The following is a 15,649-nucleotide window of genomic DNA, read 5'->3' on the forward strand; positions in this document are numbered from 1 at the left end:
AATGGAAAAAACATTAGAAAATTCTGTAATTAAAATGCCTTACCGACGAGTTAATATTGAAGTATTTACGTTGAGTAAAGAGATTTTAAGTTCAAATATATCGAATGCAATAATTGGTCAAATCCCAAAAAGAATTATAATCGCATTGATACGAATGCATTTAATAAACAGATCGATTTAAATCCTTTCAATTTTGAAAATTTCGATTTAAACTATATTTCTGTTATAAAGGATTCTATTTTAATTCCTTTTAATCCTTATACCCGCGATTTCGACGATAAAACTTACGCTGGAAGTTATGCAACATTATTCGAAAAAATAGGGTAAAGATGCCTATTATGAGATAGGCGCCAAATTTGAGATACCGAGGTTTTGGCCAAACTATTAACGGCAACCATTTGGCGCTAGTGTCACCCGAAGCGTCCTGGCAACACCTCAAAACGTATGTCAGTGCGTGCCGGCCAGAGACACTGTTAGAACGTGGTAGTGCGAATTTTCATAGAAGTACGAAACAAATTTTTTGACATTAAATGTTTACGAGGTATTTAACAACGTTATTATTACGCTAAATTCTTTTAATTTACATTCATTGTATCAATTATACGGTCAATTCCACGATATTAGTGTGGTACTGTTGTTTTCTTTGTCAGCAAAAAAAGTAGGAAGCCATTTTGTAAAATTTGGATGTGTTCTCAATATGAGACACATGGGGGTTCCTAAAATGAGATATCTCATATTATGATACATGTGTATCCTAATATGAGATATCTCATTTCATATGTGAGGCGAAAGTATACGTATTAGTTTAAGTTATTTTTTATATATTTTAGATGGCTCCAATTAAAAGGAAAACCTGGGATCACCATGCCATGATACGAGCCGTGAATGCAGTGCGGAGCAACCAAATGGGTTACTTAAAGGCATCAAAACAATTTGGTGTTCCTAAGGGTACCCTAGAGCGCTACGTCAAGAATGATGCTCATGCTGAAGTACTTGTAAAGGTTCGTATGGGAAGACATCCAGTCTTGCCTGACCATTTAGAAGTAGAGCTGGAAAAATATTGCAAAGAAATGGATCAACGATTTTATGGCTTACGTCTGAAGGATATTAAGTACATGGCGTATCAATTGGCTATCAAAAATAATCTTAAACACCCCTTCAGCTTGTCTAAAGCGTCTGCTGGAAAAAAATGGCTACGTGGTTATATGAGAAGACATCCTGCTTTATCAGTTAGAACACCTGAAGCAGTTTCTGCTGCAAGAGTGAAAGGGTTCAATCCTGTTGCCGTCAATAATTTCTTTGACTTATATGAGCCAGAAATTGAAAAGATAAAATCCTCTCCACATAGAGTGTACAACGTTGATGAGACCGGAATAACAGTAGTACAACATAAACGGTCCAAAGTCATCAGCGTGAAAGGCAAGCAACAGGTTGCTGCGTTGACATCATTGGAAAGAGGCAAACTAATGACCGTAGTGACGTGCATGAACGCTTGTGGTAGCTATGTGCCACCATTGATAATTTTTCCAAGGAAAAATATGGGCCAAGAACTAATGGACGATGCACCTGCAGGTTCAATAGGCGATTGTCATCCCTCTGGTTGGATCCAAACACACCAATTCACAAAGTGGTTTCAACATTTTATAAATTTTGTAAAACCAAGTGAAGATGATCCAGTTATTTTGATTTTAGATGGCCACTACACACATACACGCAACATTGATGTAATAAATTTAGCTCGAGAAAATAATGTAGCTATTGTTTGCTTACCGCCACATTGCACGCACAAAATGCAGCCCATGGATGTGGCGTTTATGAAACCACTGAAAACTTATTACGCCCAAGAAATTGAAACATGGCTGCGAAATAACCCAGGACGCACAGTGACCAACAAATACGTAGTTAGATTATTTGGCATTGCTTATGAAAAAGCTGCAACTATGAGTAACTCCGTCAATGGTTTTCGGAAAACTGGATTGTTGCCTTGCAATCGCTATATTTTTACAGATGAAGATTTTTCAGTTTTTAATGATGAAGATCTACGTCGAGATGTACTGAATGACCAGACAGATAGACCTTTCCAGACTCACCACGTTTCACCTGATCATGGAGTGTCAAATGAGAATCAGGAGGATCAGAGAGCCGAACACTGTGTAACCCCTTCAATTGGAAATCCTCTTGATGAGAATCACGCATTGGCATCTAGTGCTGGCTTATATGAAAATCCAATGCCTTGCACATCGTCTCATGTCTCACCTTTTGCACTTAAGCCAATACCCAGGCTGTCTAGAAATGATTCTGCCAAGAAAACCAGGGCTGGATCAGCTGCCATAATTACTACTTCTCCATATAAAAACACACTTATAGAATGTTTAAATAAAAAGAAAGAAAAGGAAAATAAAAAGGATCAGAGGAAAAGCTCTAAGAATGCAAGCAAAGAACAACAGACAAAGAAGAATAATAAGAAAGTTGCGAAGAAAAAGAAAATTAAAGAGCCGGACGGTTCCAGTTCTGAAGATGATAACGTACCGGAGCTCGCAGATAGCAGTAGTGATGATGAATCATATGACGCTGAATGTCCATACTGCAGTGGGAGGTTCTCGGAAGACACGAGAGGAGAAAAATGGGCTAAGTGTCAAGGTTGTTTCAAGTGGACTCATGAGGAATGTGGAGAAGTAACGGAAAATCGTTTTTTGTGTTCTTTATGTTTAGATATGTAAAATTTGGAATCCTTTTGAAGAGATCTCTACGCTATCTATATTTATTGATTTTTGATATTGTTTCAAAAGTGCCATTATAAAAATCGCTGTAATTATATTTTTGTTCTTTGATTAATAATTAACAATAATTGATATCTCCTTTATTTTGAAGATTGATGTTAGTGTACATTTAATTAATAAGTGCAAATTAAAAGTGTGATTTTAATTGGGTATGTTTTGTTTTTCCATTTGTTATTTATACTATAAACCTGAAGGAACCTAATAAGAGATACTATCTCATATTAGCAACCCCTAATATCTCATAATAGGAGACCATTTACCTAAGACGCAATTTCGGACTTTTTTCATTTTATCTAACATAACTAAAAATGTATTATACTTAGGACTAAATAGCAATTATATTGCTAAATATATTAAATTCCCTATTCAAAATTGAAATTTGTGACGCTCCAAGTGTAATAGTTATTTTTTTATAGTCAAAAATAAAAATGGTATCTCATATTCGGCATCTTTACCCTATATTAGCGAATTTTCCGTAGGGAATTCCTCCTATCGTATTCCGATTATGCTCAAGGATAGATGTTCTACGTGTTCGATCTAATCCAACCGCGCATCCTCAGAAAATCATACCTCTGTTTTAACACATGGAAATGTTAGGTTTGATTTAAAATTTAAAAGACCTTTGCCAGAAACAGTTAACGTCATGTGCTTCTTAGAATATCACAATACAATAGAAATCAACCGATCTCGGAATATTTACATCGACTACTAAATAATGGATACGATTACGCTATGGAAACTGGCATTAGGAGATCCTGAAATTAGCAAGATATTTGGAGGCATCTATCCATCCGATTTATTAACTCAAAACATCGGCAAGAAAAGGGGCTTTATAGTTAATACAGACAGCAGTGAAAATCCAGGACAGCATTGGATAGCTATTTACTTTCAGAAGTCTACCTGTCATTATTTTGACCCGTACAGCTTACTTCCGAAAATCATAAAGTTCATTAGACAGAATTCCAAGGACTTACGCTAGAATCGAAGAACACTCCAGGGCCCATATGGTCTTACGTGCAGATACTTTTGTTTATTTTTCACTACAAAATATCGAGAAATCAAGATTTAAAAGAACGACGACCTAATACTAAATATTTTAATGATGCTTATGTAATAACTTTTGTACGCAAAAATTTTCGTTTTGGTAAAATACCGACAAACATAACAATTAAATGTAATCAATGTAGCGTTAGTTTACTCAAATATAAGTCTATTTTTAAAACTAATAAAAATGCGTTTTTATTGAATCTGAAAAGAAACAAAAGCTAATATTAAATTTAACCCCCTATATATGAGAAGCATAGAAATATTTTTACTTACCATGTTTTTTTACAAAAAAGTTCCATAGATTCTGAAAATAAAAAATTATTATTAAATCATTAAAAAAAATATTCAGAATTTATAAATTTTTGAAAAAGATCCTTACTCTCTTCTGATGATGATTCCATTTCATCCTCTGTTATGTCGGGGGATTCGAGTGAGAATCTAGGTTCTAATAATTGTGGAAAATCCTCCATCTGTAAAGCAACAAAATTGATGTCCAGCCACAACGCTCCTATAGCCCCCATAGCCTGACTAGTTCCAACCATCTGCACCCAAACCTGCTAACTTTTAATCCGTTTCCTGACTCGTATGGGAACCTCGTGGTTGGAAAGGATGACTCCCATGGCTAGCCTAGTCGGCCCCTTGACTGAACGTAGGTTTTCACGCCTCTGATCATTTTCCGATAAGCATCGGCCGCACAAGCTTCCAATACCTCGAGGGATAAGGAAATGAGAGCTGAAAATGCTATCTCCGGCAGAGGAAAAACGAGAGGTTAAGATCGTTCCTCGAACATAAATTGTTGTAATGGCTGTGTGAAAATCGTGCTCTTCGACTTTTCGACTGAAAAAGTATTTTTAACCCAGTTTTTTTGTATAGATAGATACTACTAGTTAGTGTGACACTGTTGACATCGATTTTGGCACCAAGGACTAACAATTTTTGGAACTTTTAGCATCCGAAACTTCGGAATCTTCGAACCAGTTTTCCGGAACTGAAGGTGGCAAAAGAAGCACTATAAGGCAGTGAGTACTCCTACAAAATTTCGTTAGATTTGGCCGAGACAAATTTTGGTTATACAACATTTTGTGTACGACAGTTGGTGGCCTGCATTGGACCTCAAAAACGCCATCCGAAAAAAAGTGAAACATCGTCGAGTAGTGGACCATAACAGCTATCTTGTGCAAAATTTCCAGACCAGTACGTTCAAAGAAAATTTAAATTACAGCAATTTAAAAACTTAAAGATTTACTCCACTGACCAATAACTACCGTTTCCATGGCAACAAGCGACAACCGTTAGAGCTATAAAGCCCGGTACCCACATGCGGCAACAGAGGACAAAAACCATCAATGTAAACAGTTGCCGTTCTGTCCTCTTTCCGTATCGCGTGTACTCACATGCAGCAAATACTCTACAATTGAAACGTGCGCCCTCTGTCCGCTGTAAATATAAACAGCTACCGAAAGTAGACGAAAATGGCGCCGACAAAAACTGTGTTGTTATACCAGTTAAACTTTTTAAGTTTACTGACAATCTTATCTCAGATAAAAAAGCCACAGAAGCAAAGATTTTGGGTACGAAAAATATTTTGATATCGTTCCAAATTAGGAATTTCGAATACTTTGGAACCCGAGTTGAGATTAAACGATCCCGAATACTTCATGCAGTAAGTACAGTACATCTATTTGACATGGATATTTAATTCGGATAGTAATACTATATAGCGAATAAATGAATATTTTATTTAAATGTAGGTTTCTCCGAATGCCCATCGAGACATTCGCGAAGTTATTGCAATTAATTGAACCTGATATAACCAAACAAAATACCCGATGGCGTGATGCTATATCAGCTCACGATCTGCTTTGTTCAACATTATGGTAAAATGAATTATTTCAGACTACAAGTAGTAATCAATCCTATTATAATCATCTCGATGTTGTCACCTTCATATTTTAAAGCTGGATTTTTAGTTTTAGAAGAATATTTAAAAACATTTTTATGGAGAAAATGCATTATCATTGCATTTACAGCCTATTAGTTTTATATATTCTAATATTTTGTATTAAAAAAAACAAAATACGAATTATAATTTATAATAAAAAAGGAAATGGATAAAACAATAACATTAACTTATTAGCTATCTATATATATAACCCATTCAACAGGTGTCCGTCCGTCCGTCCGTCCCGTAACCGTTTGATAACCGACACTAGAGGCGCCCCTATCGTGTGTCATATTTCAAACATTCAAATTAAATTAACAATTTTAATTATTATTATTCATTTGGCCAATACATTATTATTTGGTCAATATGACAACATAAATAATTCAGTATATTTGTAATATAAATTTATTACTGTCACGGAATGCCTGTAATGTTCACTAGGGGGCGAATAACGAAAAACCGGATAGATTTGAACCGCTACGATAAAACGATAAGTGAAATAGTTAAGCTAATATATATATATATAACCCATTGAACGCATGCCTGTCCGACCGTCCATCCGCGTAACAGTATGCCAAAAACAGGCACTAGAGGCGCTCCTATCGTGTATTATATTTCAAACATTTAAATTAACAATATAAATTATTTAAATTAACACCCACTAGGGGCGCCCTAGCGAATGTTACCAGCAAAAATAAATAAAGAAATTAAACTATTTTAAAGTATTTATAGAATGTTTAATAACACTAAATAATGATTTTTAACTATCATAAAATTTGTAATGAACGCCCACTAGGGGGCGTCCCGGGCTCCTAGTACTACAGAACCAAACATTTATAATCTGCTTATATAATTTCTATAACAATAAAAACAGTTGGCCAATACTATAACAAAATAATTATTGCTAGTTTGTTATTAATTTGTGTGATTCTCATTTAAATTTTATCATGTACAGGAATATAAATGGTTATTTATTTCTAAATACAAGTTAATTGAATGTGACAAAATGGTAATGATAATATGATGAATTTTGTATACCTTTCATCATATTTAAACTTTACTTAAAAATCTAGGTTTCTTGCTACTGGAGAAACTTTTCGAAGTTTGAGTTATACTTTTCGAGTTGAAAGAACTACAGTAACTAAAATAGTGAGAGAGACCTGTTTTGCTATTTGGAAAAGATTGAAAGGAACATACATAAAAGTTCCTCAGACAGAAGAGGAATGGCATAACATTGCTGAGGAATTCTTCAAACATTGGCAACTGCCCAATTGCTGTGACAGTATTGATGGTAAACATATTATTTTGCAGTGTCCTGCAAATACTAGATCTCTAAATTACAATTATAAAGGAAAATTTAGTAAAATATTAATGGCTGTTGCAGATGCCCACTACAAATTCATTCATATAAATTTTGGACATTATGGAACTGAGAGTGATGGAGCAGTTTCTCAGAAGTGTACATTTGACAAAAAAATAATAAATCAGATGATTAATCTTCCCAAAGATGCTAATTTGCCAAATTCTGATGTATCTTTTCCTTATTACTTTGTGGCTGATAAAGCATTCCCCTTACGGAGAAATATAATGAGACCTTACCCTCGTAAATCTCATTTTCATCACGCAGAGCGTATTTTTAATTATCGTTTAAGTCGAGCTCGGCGTGTTGTTGAAAACGCATTTGGAATTTTGGCATCACGCTTTAGAATATTTTTACGATCATTGAATTTTGATGAAAATGTAACATTGCCAAAGATTGTTGCTGCTTCCCTTGTGTTACATAATTTTTTATTAACCGAAAGCAGCACAACATACTGTCCAACGGGTTTTGTCGACACAAGATTTGGCTCATTCAGTCAACCTGGGACAATGGCGTGATGAGGAAAAACATTTACATAAATGTGGTAGGCAAGAATCTAACACACATAGCTGTGACGCGAAAGTGTTACGTGACAAACTTGCCCACTATTTATGTACTCAAGGTGCCGTAGCATGGCAAGATAGCTGCATATATCGAGGCATTTGTTAAATTTTTATAATGTAAAAATATTTGCAAAAATTTTGTATATATAAAAGTAATGGTTTATAAACATGATTTATTTATTGTGTTGTTCGTGTATTTCTTTTTTCAAACAAATAATTCAGTGTTTTCAATATTTCATGTCTATCTTTATTTGACAATTCCTGTAATATTATATGAAGGTTATCACAAAATCTGTTCTTTTTCATAGGAACTTTCATCAGTTCCTTTGATATATTGCTAAATATTTCTGTATAGTTTAAATTAATTAATATGGTCTAAGTATCCAATAATAATAATGAAATCATGTCAAATTAGAAGTTTAATAAAGCCTATAATTCAGTTATTCTGATTTACAAGCTTACTGAATATCGAGCAGACGAAATAACATATTTATTGTTTGGTTTGGTGTTCCAGCAAGGAGCTACTCAATGGTAATCTAAATCTAAATAGATGTAAATCATGTGCATTTTATAAAAATGTTTCACTTTTTTAAAGATACAGACTGATTTGTTCCCATCAGATTTGTTTAAAATGTTATATTAAAAAATGCAAACTAATTCTAGTAAGCATAATTGGGTTGGCAAGTTTCTTATATTTATGATATGATTTTCTATAGAGCTGTTTGAGTTTGATAAAAATATGAGCTCTCAATTAATCCAGATCTTAATCATGGATGTAATTGAGTAGTTTATGGAAACTTTAGGTATGCTTTTTTTCAGGATAGTTATCCTTTGAAAAAAAGTGTTTTTTCATGATCATTCTGCAATTCTTTTAGTTATAATTATACTTTTGGTTATTTAATTTGTTTCAAGAATTTTAATTAATATTTTTTTAAATTGTATGAAAGTGAGTCAAAAAGTAAGTTTCATTTGTACCAAAAGTAAGTGTGAAACATACAAGTCAATTAGTGATATTGATAATTTTACAAAAAAGTTCTTTTATCTGAGGCAATTTTTCCATTTTTTTCTCAAATTTGAATTCTGTGTGTCCTAGTCTATTACATTTGTACAAAATAAGTAGACATAATACGAAAATGTACAAACATATTGAAAAAGCATGTAACAAATTTCCTGAATATATTCTTCAAGATGCTGTGGACTGGCTGTTTATATCAAGGGTTATAGTGTAAAAATGAAAAATAAATGATAACATTTTGTATAAATAAAATTTTTTATTCTTTCAAATATTCTTCTTTTTCTTCTATTTCCAGCATCATAAATTCAATATTTTTTATGACATAATGCCTGTTTTTTTATTATTATTTTTGCCCCTGCTCAATGTCTTTCCCTCGAAATACTAAGGGACGCTAAAATAAAAGTAATAACTTGTTAAACTTTTAACAAATTATCGCAGAGTATCTCATACTGATACTACTGGTAGAAATAGACATAATGGAACCATATCCGCGGCCCAATCAAGGTAACCAATATCTTCTAATAATAACCTGCAACAGAGGTGGGTGACTAACAGCTAGGTATCAAAGACCAGTCGTCAGAGCCGTTGCATCTCAGCTGGAAGAGGTGGACTTGGCATGTCACTATAATATCAGGGAAAGACCGCACTCCCGCCATCACCATCATCATCTAAAGATGGGGATTCTAGTTCTTCTTCAAAAGAACTAGAACCATCTCCAACAAAAGGACAAAAATATTAATGGAGGAATTATATAACGTCCAGTTGATTAAGTTCCCTACGATGGGCTGCTTGATTTTCTAGTGTAAAAAGTAAAAAACAGTCTTCTATATCACTCAATTTTGATATTTGTGTGGTTTATTTTATGTATTATGCTTTAAGGTTGTTTGGATAAAAATAAAAACCATATTTTGTATGAAATAATGAGTCAGTTTGATAGATGTATACGTGAGAATCCGAATCTACCGGCAAAATATAAATTTAAATTAGTCTTTATTTTGACATCAATAACCAAATTCCAAACCAAAAGTCGACCTGTCTTAGGGGAATGACTGTATTTCCCCTCCCCTTGAAATTCGAAACTGAGTCAAAACGGAACTGAAGACAAAATTCGCTCATTGGCGAGAAAATTAACAAGGGGACAAAATAAAAAGGAGGGGAGCGAGGACAGAGGGGTCGTTCGTAGCTCCCGCCTCTAGTCGGACTCGAAGCCTCTATGCTGAAATTCTACGCTCAAAGCCTCTACACTGCTACGATTGGATTCTGTATTGACTCAGTCCTCTGACGATTCTTTGTTGAAATATGACGACAGTAGTAGTCAAATGACACATACGAATCACAAAAATTGTCAAGTAAATAATTTTACAAATAATTTATTAATACTTATCTTATGATTGGTTGAATTTTGATATAAATTAAATTTTAAGATATTGTAGAATTTATTTTAATGCTAGGATCGGTCATGGAAGCATACGGTTTTATTATTACCTACGACAGTAACAGAAATTATTCTGTTTCTCCCCGTTTGTACAAGTCACTTGATAGTTGCATTGCTGCGGTAAATAATTTTTCTTTCGATATTCCTGATAATTTTCCTATTGTTTTGCGTTATTTTAAAGTTAACGGAGAAATATGGAAAGGTAATGGAAAATTTGGTTTTGTAATTGTTGATGATGACGGTAGAATTAACGAAGTTAGTAACAACTTATATCATTCGTTTGAGGAATGTTCAGATGTTATGAGGGAAGTTTATGTTGAAAAGAATAAAAGGAATATATTAATATTTAGAGAGATAAATTGTGGATCGAAACATTATAAATTTACTAAAGTTCATAAAATCGATTGATATGTATTTTAAACATCCAAGTAACTGCATAATTGCTGGACCGTCACAATGCGGAAAGACTACATTAGTAAGAAAAATTATTCGTTGTAAAATTTATGATAAACCATTTAAGAAAATTTTATGGTGTTATTCTGTATATTTGCCGTTTTTTCGAGATGAAAAAGAAATTACATTTATGTATGGCCTACCTGAATCTGTACAAGGATGGGATTTGGTAATAATTGATGATTTGATGCACGAACTTGGTTCAAAAACTGCGTTTCTGTTTACAACAGAGTCGCACCATTATAATGTAAGTGTGATCTTGATAATGCAAAATTTGTTTCCAAAAAATAGAATTATGAGAGATATAACATTAAATACGCATTATTTGATTTTATTTAAAAATAATCGGGATGAAAGTCAAGTAAGTTGTTTGGGCAGACAAGCTTTTGCAGGAAAATGTAATTTTTTAATGGATGCATATAAAAAAGCAACAGAGAAGGATTTTGGTTATTTGTTATTGGATTTTCATCCCAAAACGGACAAGAAACTTTCGGTGCGGGATTCGTGTTTTCCGGATGAACAAGGTATTGTTTGGATATACTTACCGATAAAATGAAAAACGTAAAGAAAAATTATCATATGCTAGCATTTTTAGCCAAAACTACTCCCTCTCAACGAAAAGCGATATTGAAAGAGGCCACTCCCGATCAAGTTAAAGTTTTGTGCGAAATATGTGATAATTTGCGGAGGGGAAATATACCCGCTAATGTTCATAAATTACGAAAATATAAAAAAATAATTAGGAAATTAAGTGAAAAACAAGTCCCTTTAAATACCAAGAAAAAAATTTTGGTTAATCAATCTGGTGGATTCCTTCCTCTTCTATTGGCACCACTTTTGTCTATGGCAGGAGGATTAATTGGTAAAGTAATAGGAAAAAGAATTTAATGGCAAAGCAAATGGCACTGGTTCCTCCCGAATTGTTGGCTGCGTATAAAATTAAACCTGAAATAAGAATTGGAAATAATATCGAAGAATTACTCGAGAGTACTGATTTATCTGACGATAGTAAAGTCAAATTACTAAGTCAGTTGATTTCGAGATATCAGAGAACCGTCCATGCCCCGAAAGAGCCAGTCAGAGTATCTGTTGTGTCCGATGAAAATCAAGAACTGCTCGATGAAAAACCCTCTGCTGACGATAATGGTGAGGATGCATTTATTAAACAAATAACTATATCTGTACCGCAACTATATCAAAAATATATTCCTCACTTAATTGATAAATTGAGACAAAATCATTACGGATGGAATACAAAGGGTGAATTAACAGTTAGTGGCAGCCCCGTGGGGGGCAGTAATATGGTGGATTTAATTTCGCACTTAATGAGAAATCGAAAAACGCCGTTATCTCCAGTGGGCTTTAACGTTTTTTGGGAAGCTGTAAGAAAAATAAATGTTCCCAGAGAATGGATAGGAAATAAAGGTTTGGCAACTCTACCCGAAATCGGCGAAAAACCAAGATATCAACCGACGCCAGTCGAAAGTCCCGAAGAAATTTTTTCTACAATTTCTCCAAGAGTATTTTACCAGTGGAAAAAGTCATCGAAAAAGAGGAAGAAGAGTCCCGAATGGAGAAACTATTGAAATCAATATACTATAACCCGAAATCTTCGGCATCGTTCGGAGGAGTGAGTAAACTAGTTAAAGCTTCTAATTTATCGAGATCTACTGTCAGAAAATGGTTATCTTCTCAATCTGTTTATTCTCTACATAAACCTGTAAGAGTTAAATATTCTCGAAGAAAAACTAAAGCTTTTCATCCTAATGATTTATGGCAGGCTGATTTAATTGTGTTAAAGCAATTTTCCCGATATAATAAAGGGATAAAATATTTATTAACAGTAATTGATGTATTTAGTAAATATTGTTACGTTGTGCCAATAAAGGATAAAAAACCTAAATCTGTTTCGGAGGCATTTCAGATTATTTTTAAACGAAATATTCCAAAAAATGTACAAACTGATAAAGGAACCGAATTTTATAATAGATTAGTAAAAAATTTGTTTAAAAAATATAAAATTAATCACTATTCGACTCATTCAGATACTAAAGCTTCTGTGGTTGAGAGATTAAATAAAACTTTACGAAATAAAATATATAGATTATTTACTTATCGTAATTCTTATCAATATATTGATAAATTAAACGATATTGTAAAAGGATATAATAATAGTTTTCATAGAAGTATCGGGATGGCTCCATCTGAAGTTGGTCCATTGCATTACGGTACAATTTTTGGCAGGCTATATGATATAAAAAGGAAAAGTAAATTTAAATTTAATATTGGTGATTTAGTTCGAATTTCGAAAATACGTAAAACATTTAGTCGCGGATATCTGCCTGGGTGGACAAAGGAAATATTTGTTATTCACGATCGATTTCTATCGCATCCTCCGACTTACGTATTAAAAGATACACATAACGAGATTTTAGAAGGAAGGTTCTATACCGAAGAATTACAAAAGGTAACAAAATGATGCAATCAGACTTTTTCGTAACGTTAATAAGTAATGCAAGTATGGACTTGTTTCCTGAGAATACACAGTCTCGTTTTATGGTGAAAATGAGTCCTCCTATTAATTTACATGGAAATTGGGGAGTTGGACTTACAGAAGTTATTATTCCAAGAAATTGGTTTAATATATCTAATCACAATAATGATTACGTTGTTACATTTGAAGAAACTGTAAAAGAAAAAGATGAGCTACTGCCAGATAAATCGTATATGATTCCATTAACTGCCATTACAGATGATAAGAAGAAATTGATTAATATAATAAATGAAAATATAATTAAAATAACGGGTTCTAAATTGGCTGAATTTATTTTTGACGAAAATAATCAAACTGTAAATATAAATATAAAAGATGCGCATGAGTTGCATGTTACTGTAGATCATTCGTCAAAATTACTTTATATGCTAAATTTACCCAACAAAGATATTGTATTAAGGGGTAGTTCAATTTATAATTTTCGATTATCAACACAGGATTACTCTGGACAATTTTTTACTTTTTTGGAAAAAAATAGAAAAAAACAAGTAATTAAGAAAACTTATAGAGATGAAAAAATATTTATTCCTATAGGGTTATATTCGTCTCCTGAAAAATTTCTGGGAATTTTTAAACATGTAAAATTAGCATTACTACCAAATAATAAGGTTATTTTAAAAGTTCCATTGAATATTTCTGTAAAATTTGGAAATGAATTAAAGGATTTTCTTGGGTTCACAACTGTAAAATTTCCACCTGGTGAATATATAAGTCGCTATCCTATCGAAATGTCTGCAGGAATTTCGGAAATTTTTATTTATTCGAATATTATTGCTTCTCATCATGTCGGAGATATAACTGCACCATTATTAAGAGTTATACCGGTTATGACTGAGAAAGAAGAACAGATAAATAGAGTTTACCCGACACCTTTGTATTTTCCGTTAAAGAAAAATTATATTGATATTATAGAAATCGAACTGAGATCTGTGGGTGGAAAAGAAATTGTTTTTTTTGGAGGAAAAACAATATTAATTTTGTCTTTTAAACAGTTATAAATATAACCTAGTTTTATTTGCTTGCATTAGTTTGTCTTTGAGAGCAGCAAAATGAAGCTCGATCCAAAAGTTTGTATAAATTATTACTGCAATCAAGCAGGAGGTAGCGTATTGACTCCCGATTTAATATTCAGGCACCGTTTGGGAATGGGAGGAAGAGGTTATTTTTCAGGGCCCCAAATACAGCGTGGTTATGGATTTTTTGGAGATTTATTTCGTCAATCTATACCTATCCTTAGGAAAGTTGGAAAATATCTTGGACGAAAAGTATTAAATCTTGCCACGGGTGTTGGATCAGACGTAATTGCGGGAAAATCATTTAAAGAGTCAACAAAAGCGCATTTAAAAGATATCGGCAGCGAAATCAAAGATGATATAGTTAAAAAAGTACAAAGTGGATCGGGTATAAAAAGAAAACGATTGAGAAGATTAGTTCAGTCACAGAATAAAAGACGGAAAGTACAAGATATATTTACCGAATGAGAAAATGGACCCCCATTCGTGCCCCTGCACTAAAAGTGAGTTGGATTTATTTAGTACCGTTTCGACTCAACTCGCTATCGACAGTACATCGGAAGTTATAGTTCACCCAATTGCGACAATTTCTGACAGTCGTGCACCTATTGAATTTTATGTATCCGGTTCTGGTGAAAATTATATCGATTTACATTCAATTTATCTGCATGTTCAAGTAAAAATTGCCAAAAAGGATGGAACAGATGTGGGAGCTGATGAAAAAGTTGCACCTGTTAATTATTTTTTAAATAGTTTGTTTTCACAATGTACTGTTTTTCTAAACGACAAGCAAATTATTTCAAATGTTAATTACCCATATCGGGCGATTTTAGATGCCCTATTATTTTATTCAAAGGATGCTCAAAAAACATTTTTAACAAGTGCATTATTTTATAAAGATACTGCGCAATATATGGATTCGATAGAAGAAAATAATGAGGGATTGACTAAAAGATTTAATGTTGCTAAACAAAGTAAACTAATAGATTTAGTAGGACGATTACATATTGATTTGTCGCATCAACCTAAATTGTTAATTAATAACGTAGATTTAAGAATTAAATTGGAAAGATCTAAGGATAATTTTGCTTTAATGGCATCTAATGATAACTATAAAATTATTATTAAAAATGCATCTTTAAAAATTAACAAAGTAGATGTTAGTTCATCTGTTCAAATAGGCATAGAAAAAGCATTGCAAACGGGTGTCATAAAAATGCCATTTCGAAGAGCAGATATAAAAGTTTTTACTTTAAGTAGCGGAATACAGTCTACTAATATCTCAAATGCAGTAATTGGGCAATTACCTTATAGAATGACTATCGGTTTAGTTTCTAATACCGCATTTAATGGAAATGTAAAATATAATCCTTTCAATTTTAAAAATTACAATTTAAATTATATATGTCTATTAAAAGACAACCAAATGATCCCATCAAAACCGTACACGCCCGATTATACAAATAGCATATACGCAAGAAATT

General features: G+C 33.0%; 2 protein-coding genes across 3 annotated transcripts; both read left to right on the plus strand.

Annotated features, from left to right (window-relative positions):
- The first annotated feature begins 336 nt into the window (after positions 1-336).
- Positions 337-2,930, plus strand: LOC136975065 (uncharacterized). Of its 2 annotated transcripts, none has more exons than XM_067270057.1 (2): positions 337-747; positions 786-2,930. In XM_067270057.1, the coding sequence occupies exon 2, from the start codon at positions 831-833 to the stop codon at positions 2,718-2,720; it is 1,890 nt and encodes a 629-aa protein (XP_067126158.1). In that variant the 5' UTR covers positions 337-747; positions 786-830; the 3' UTR covers positions 2,721-2,930. The 2 variants fall into 2 exon arrangements, with proteins under 2 accessions (XP_067126158.1, XP_067126159.1); XM_067270058.1 differs by having other exon boundaries at positions 337-541; positions 831-2,930.
- Positions 2,931-14,637: 11,707 nt separating this feature from the next.
- On the plus strand, positions 14,638-15,522 carry LOC136975066 (uncharacterized protein F54H12.2-like; the record flags this gene model as incomplete). The annotated part of the gene is made up of 1 exon (XM_067270059.1): positions 14,638-15,522. A coding segment is annotated over exon 1 (885 nt), but the record flags the coding sequence as incomplete, so codon positions are not given.
- Between the last annotated feature and the right edge of the window lie 127 nt (positions 15,523-15,649).

Source organism: Centruroides vittatus, unplaced genomic scaffold (assembly GCF_030686945.1).
Source record: "Centruroides vittatus isolate TY-2023 unplaced genomic scaffold, ASM3068694v2 contig_363, whole genome shotgun sequence".
In the NCBI taxonomy this organism is placed as follows: domain Eukaryota; kingdom Metazoa; phylum Arthropoda; class Arachnida; order Scorpiones; family Buthidae; genus Centruroides; species Centruroides vittatus.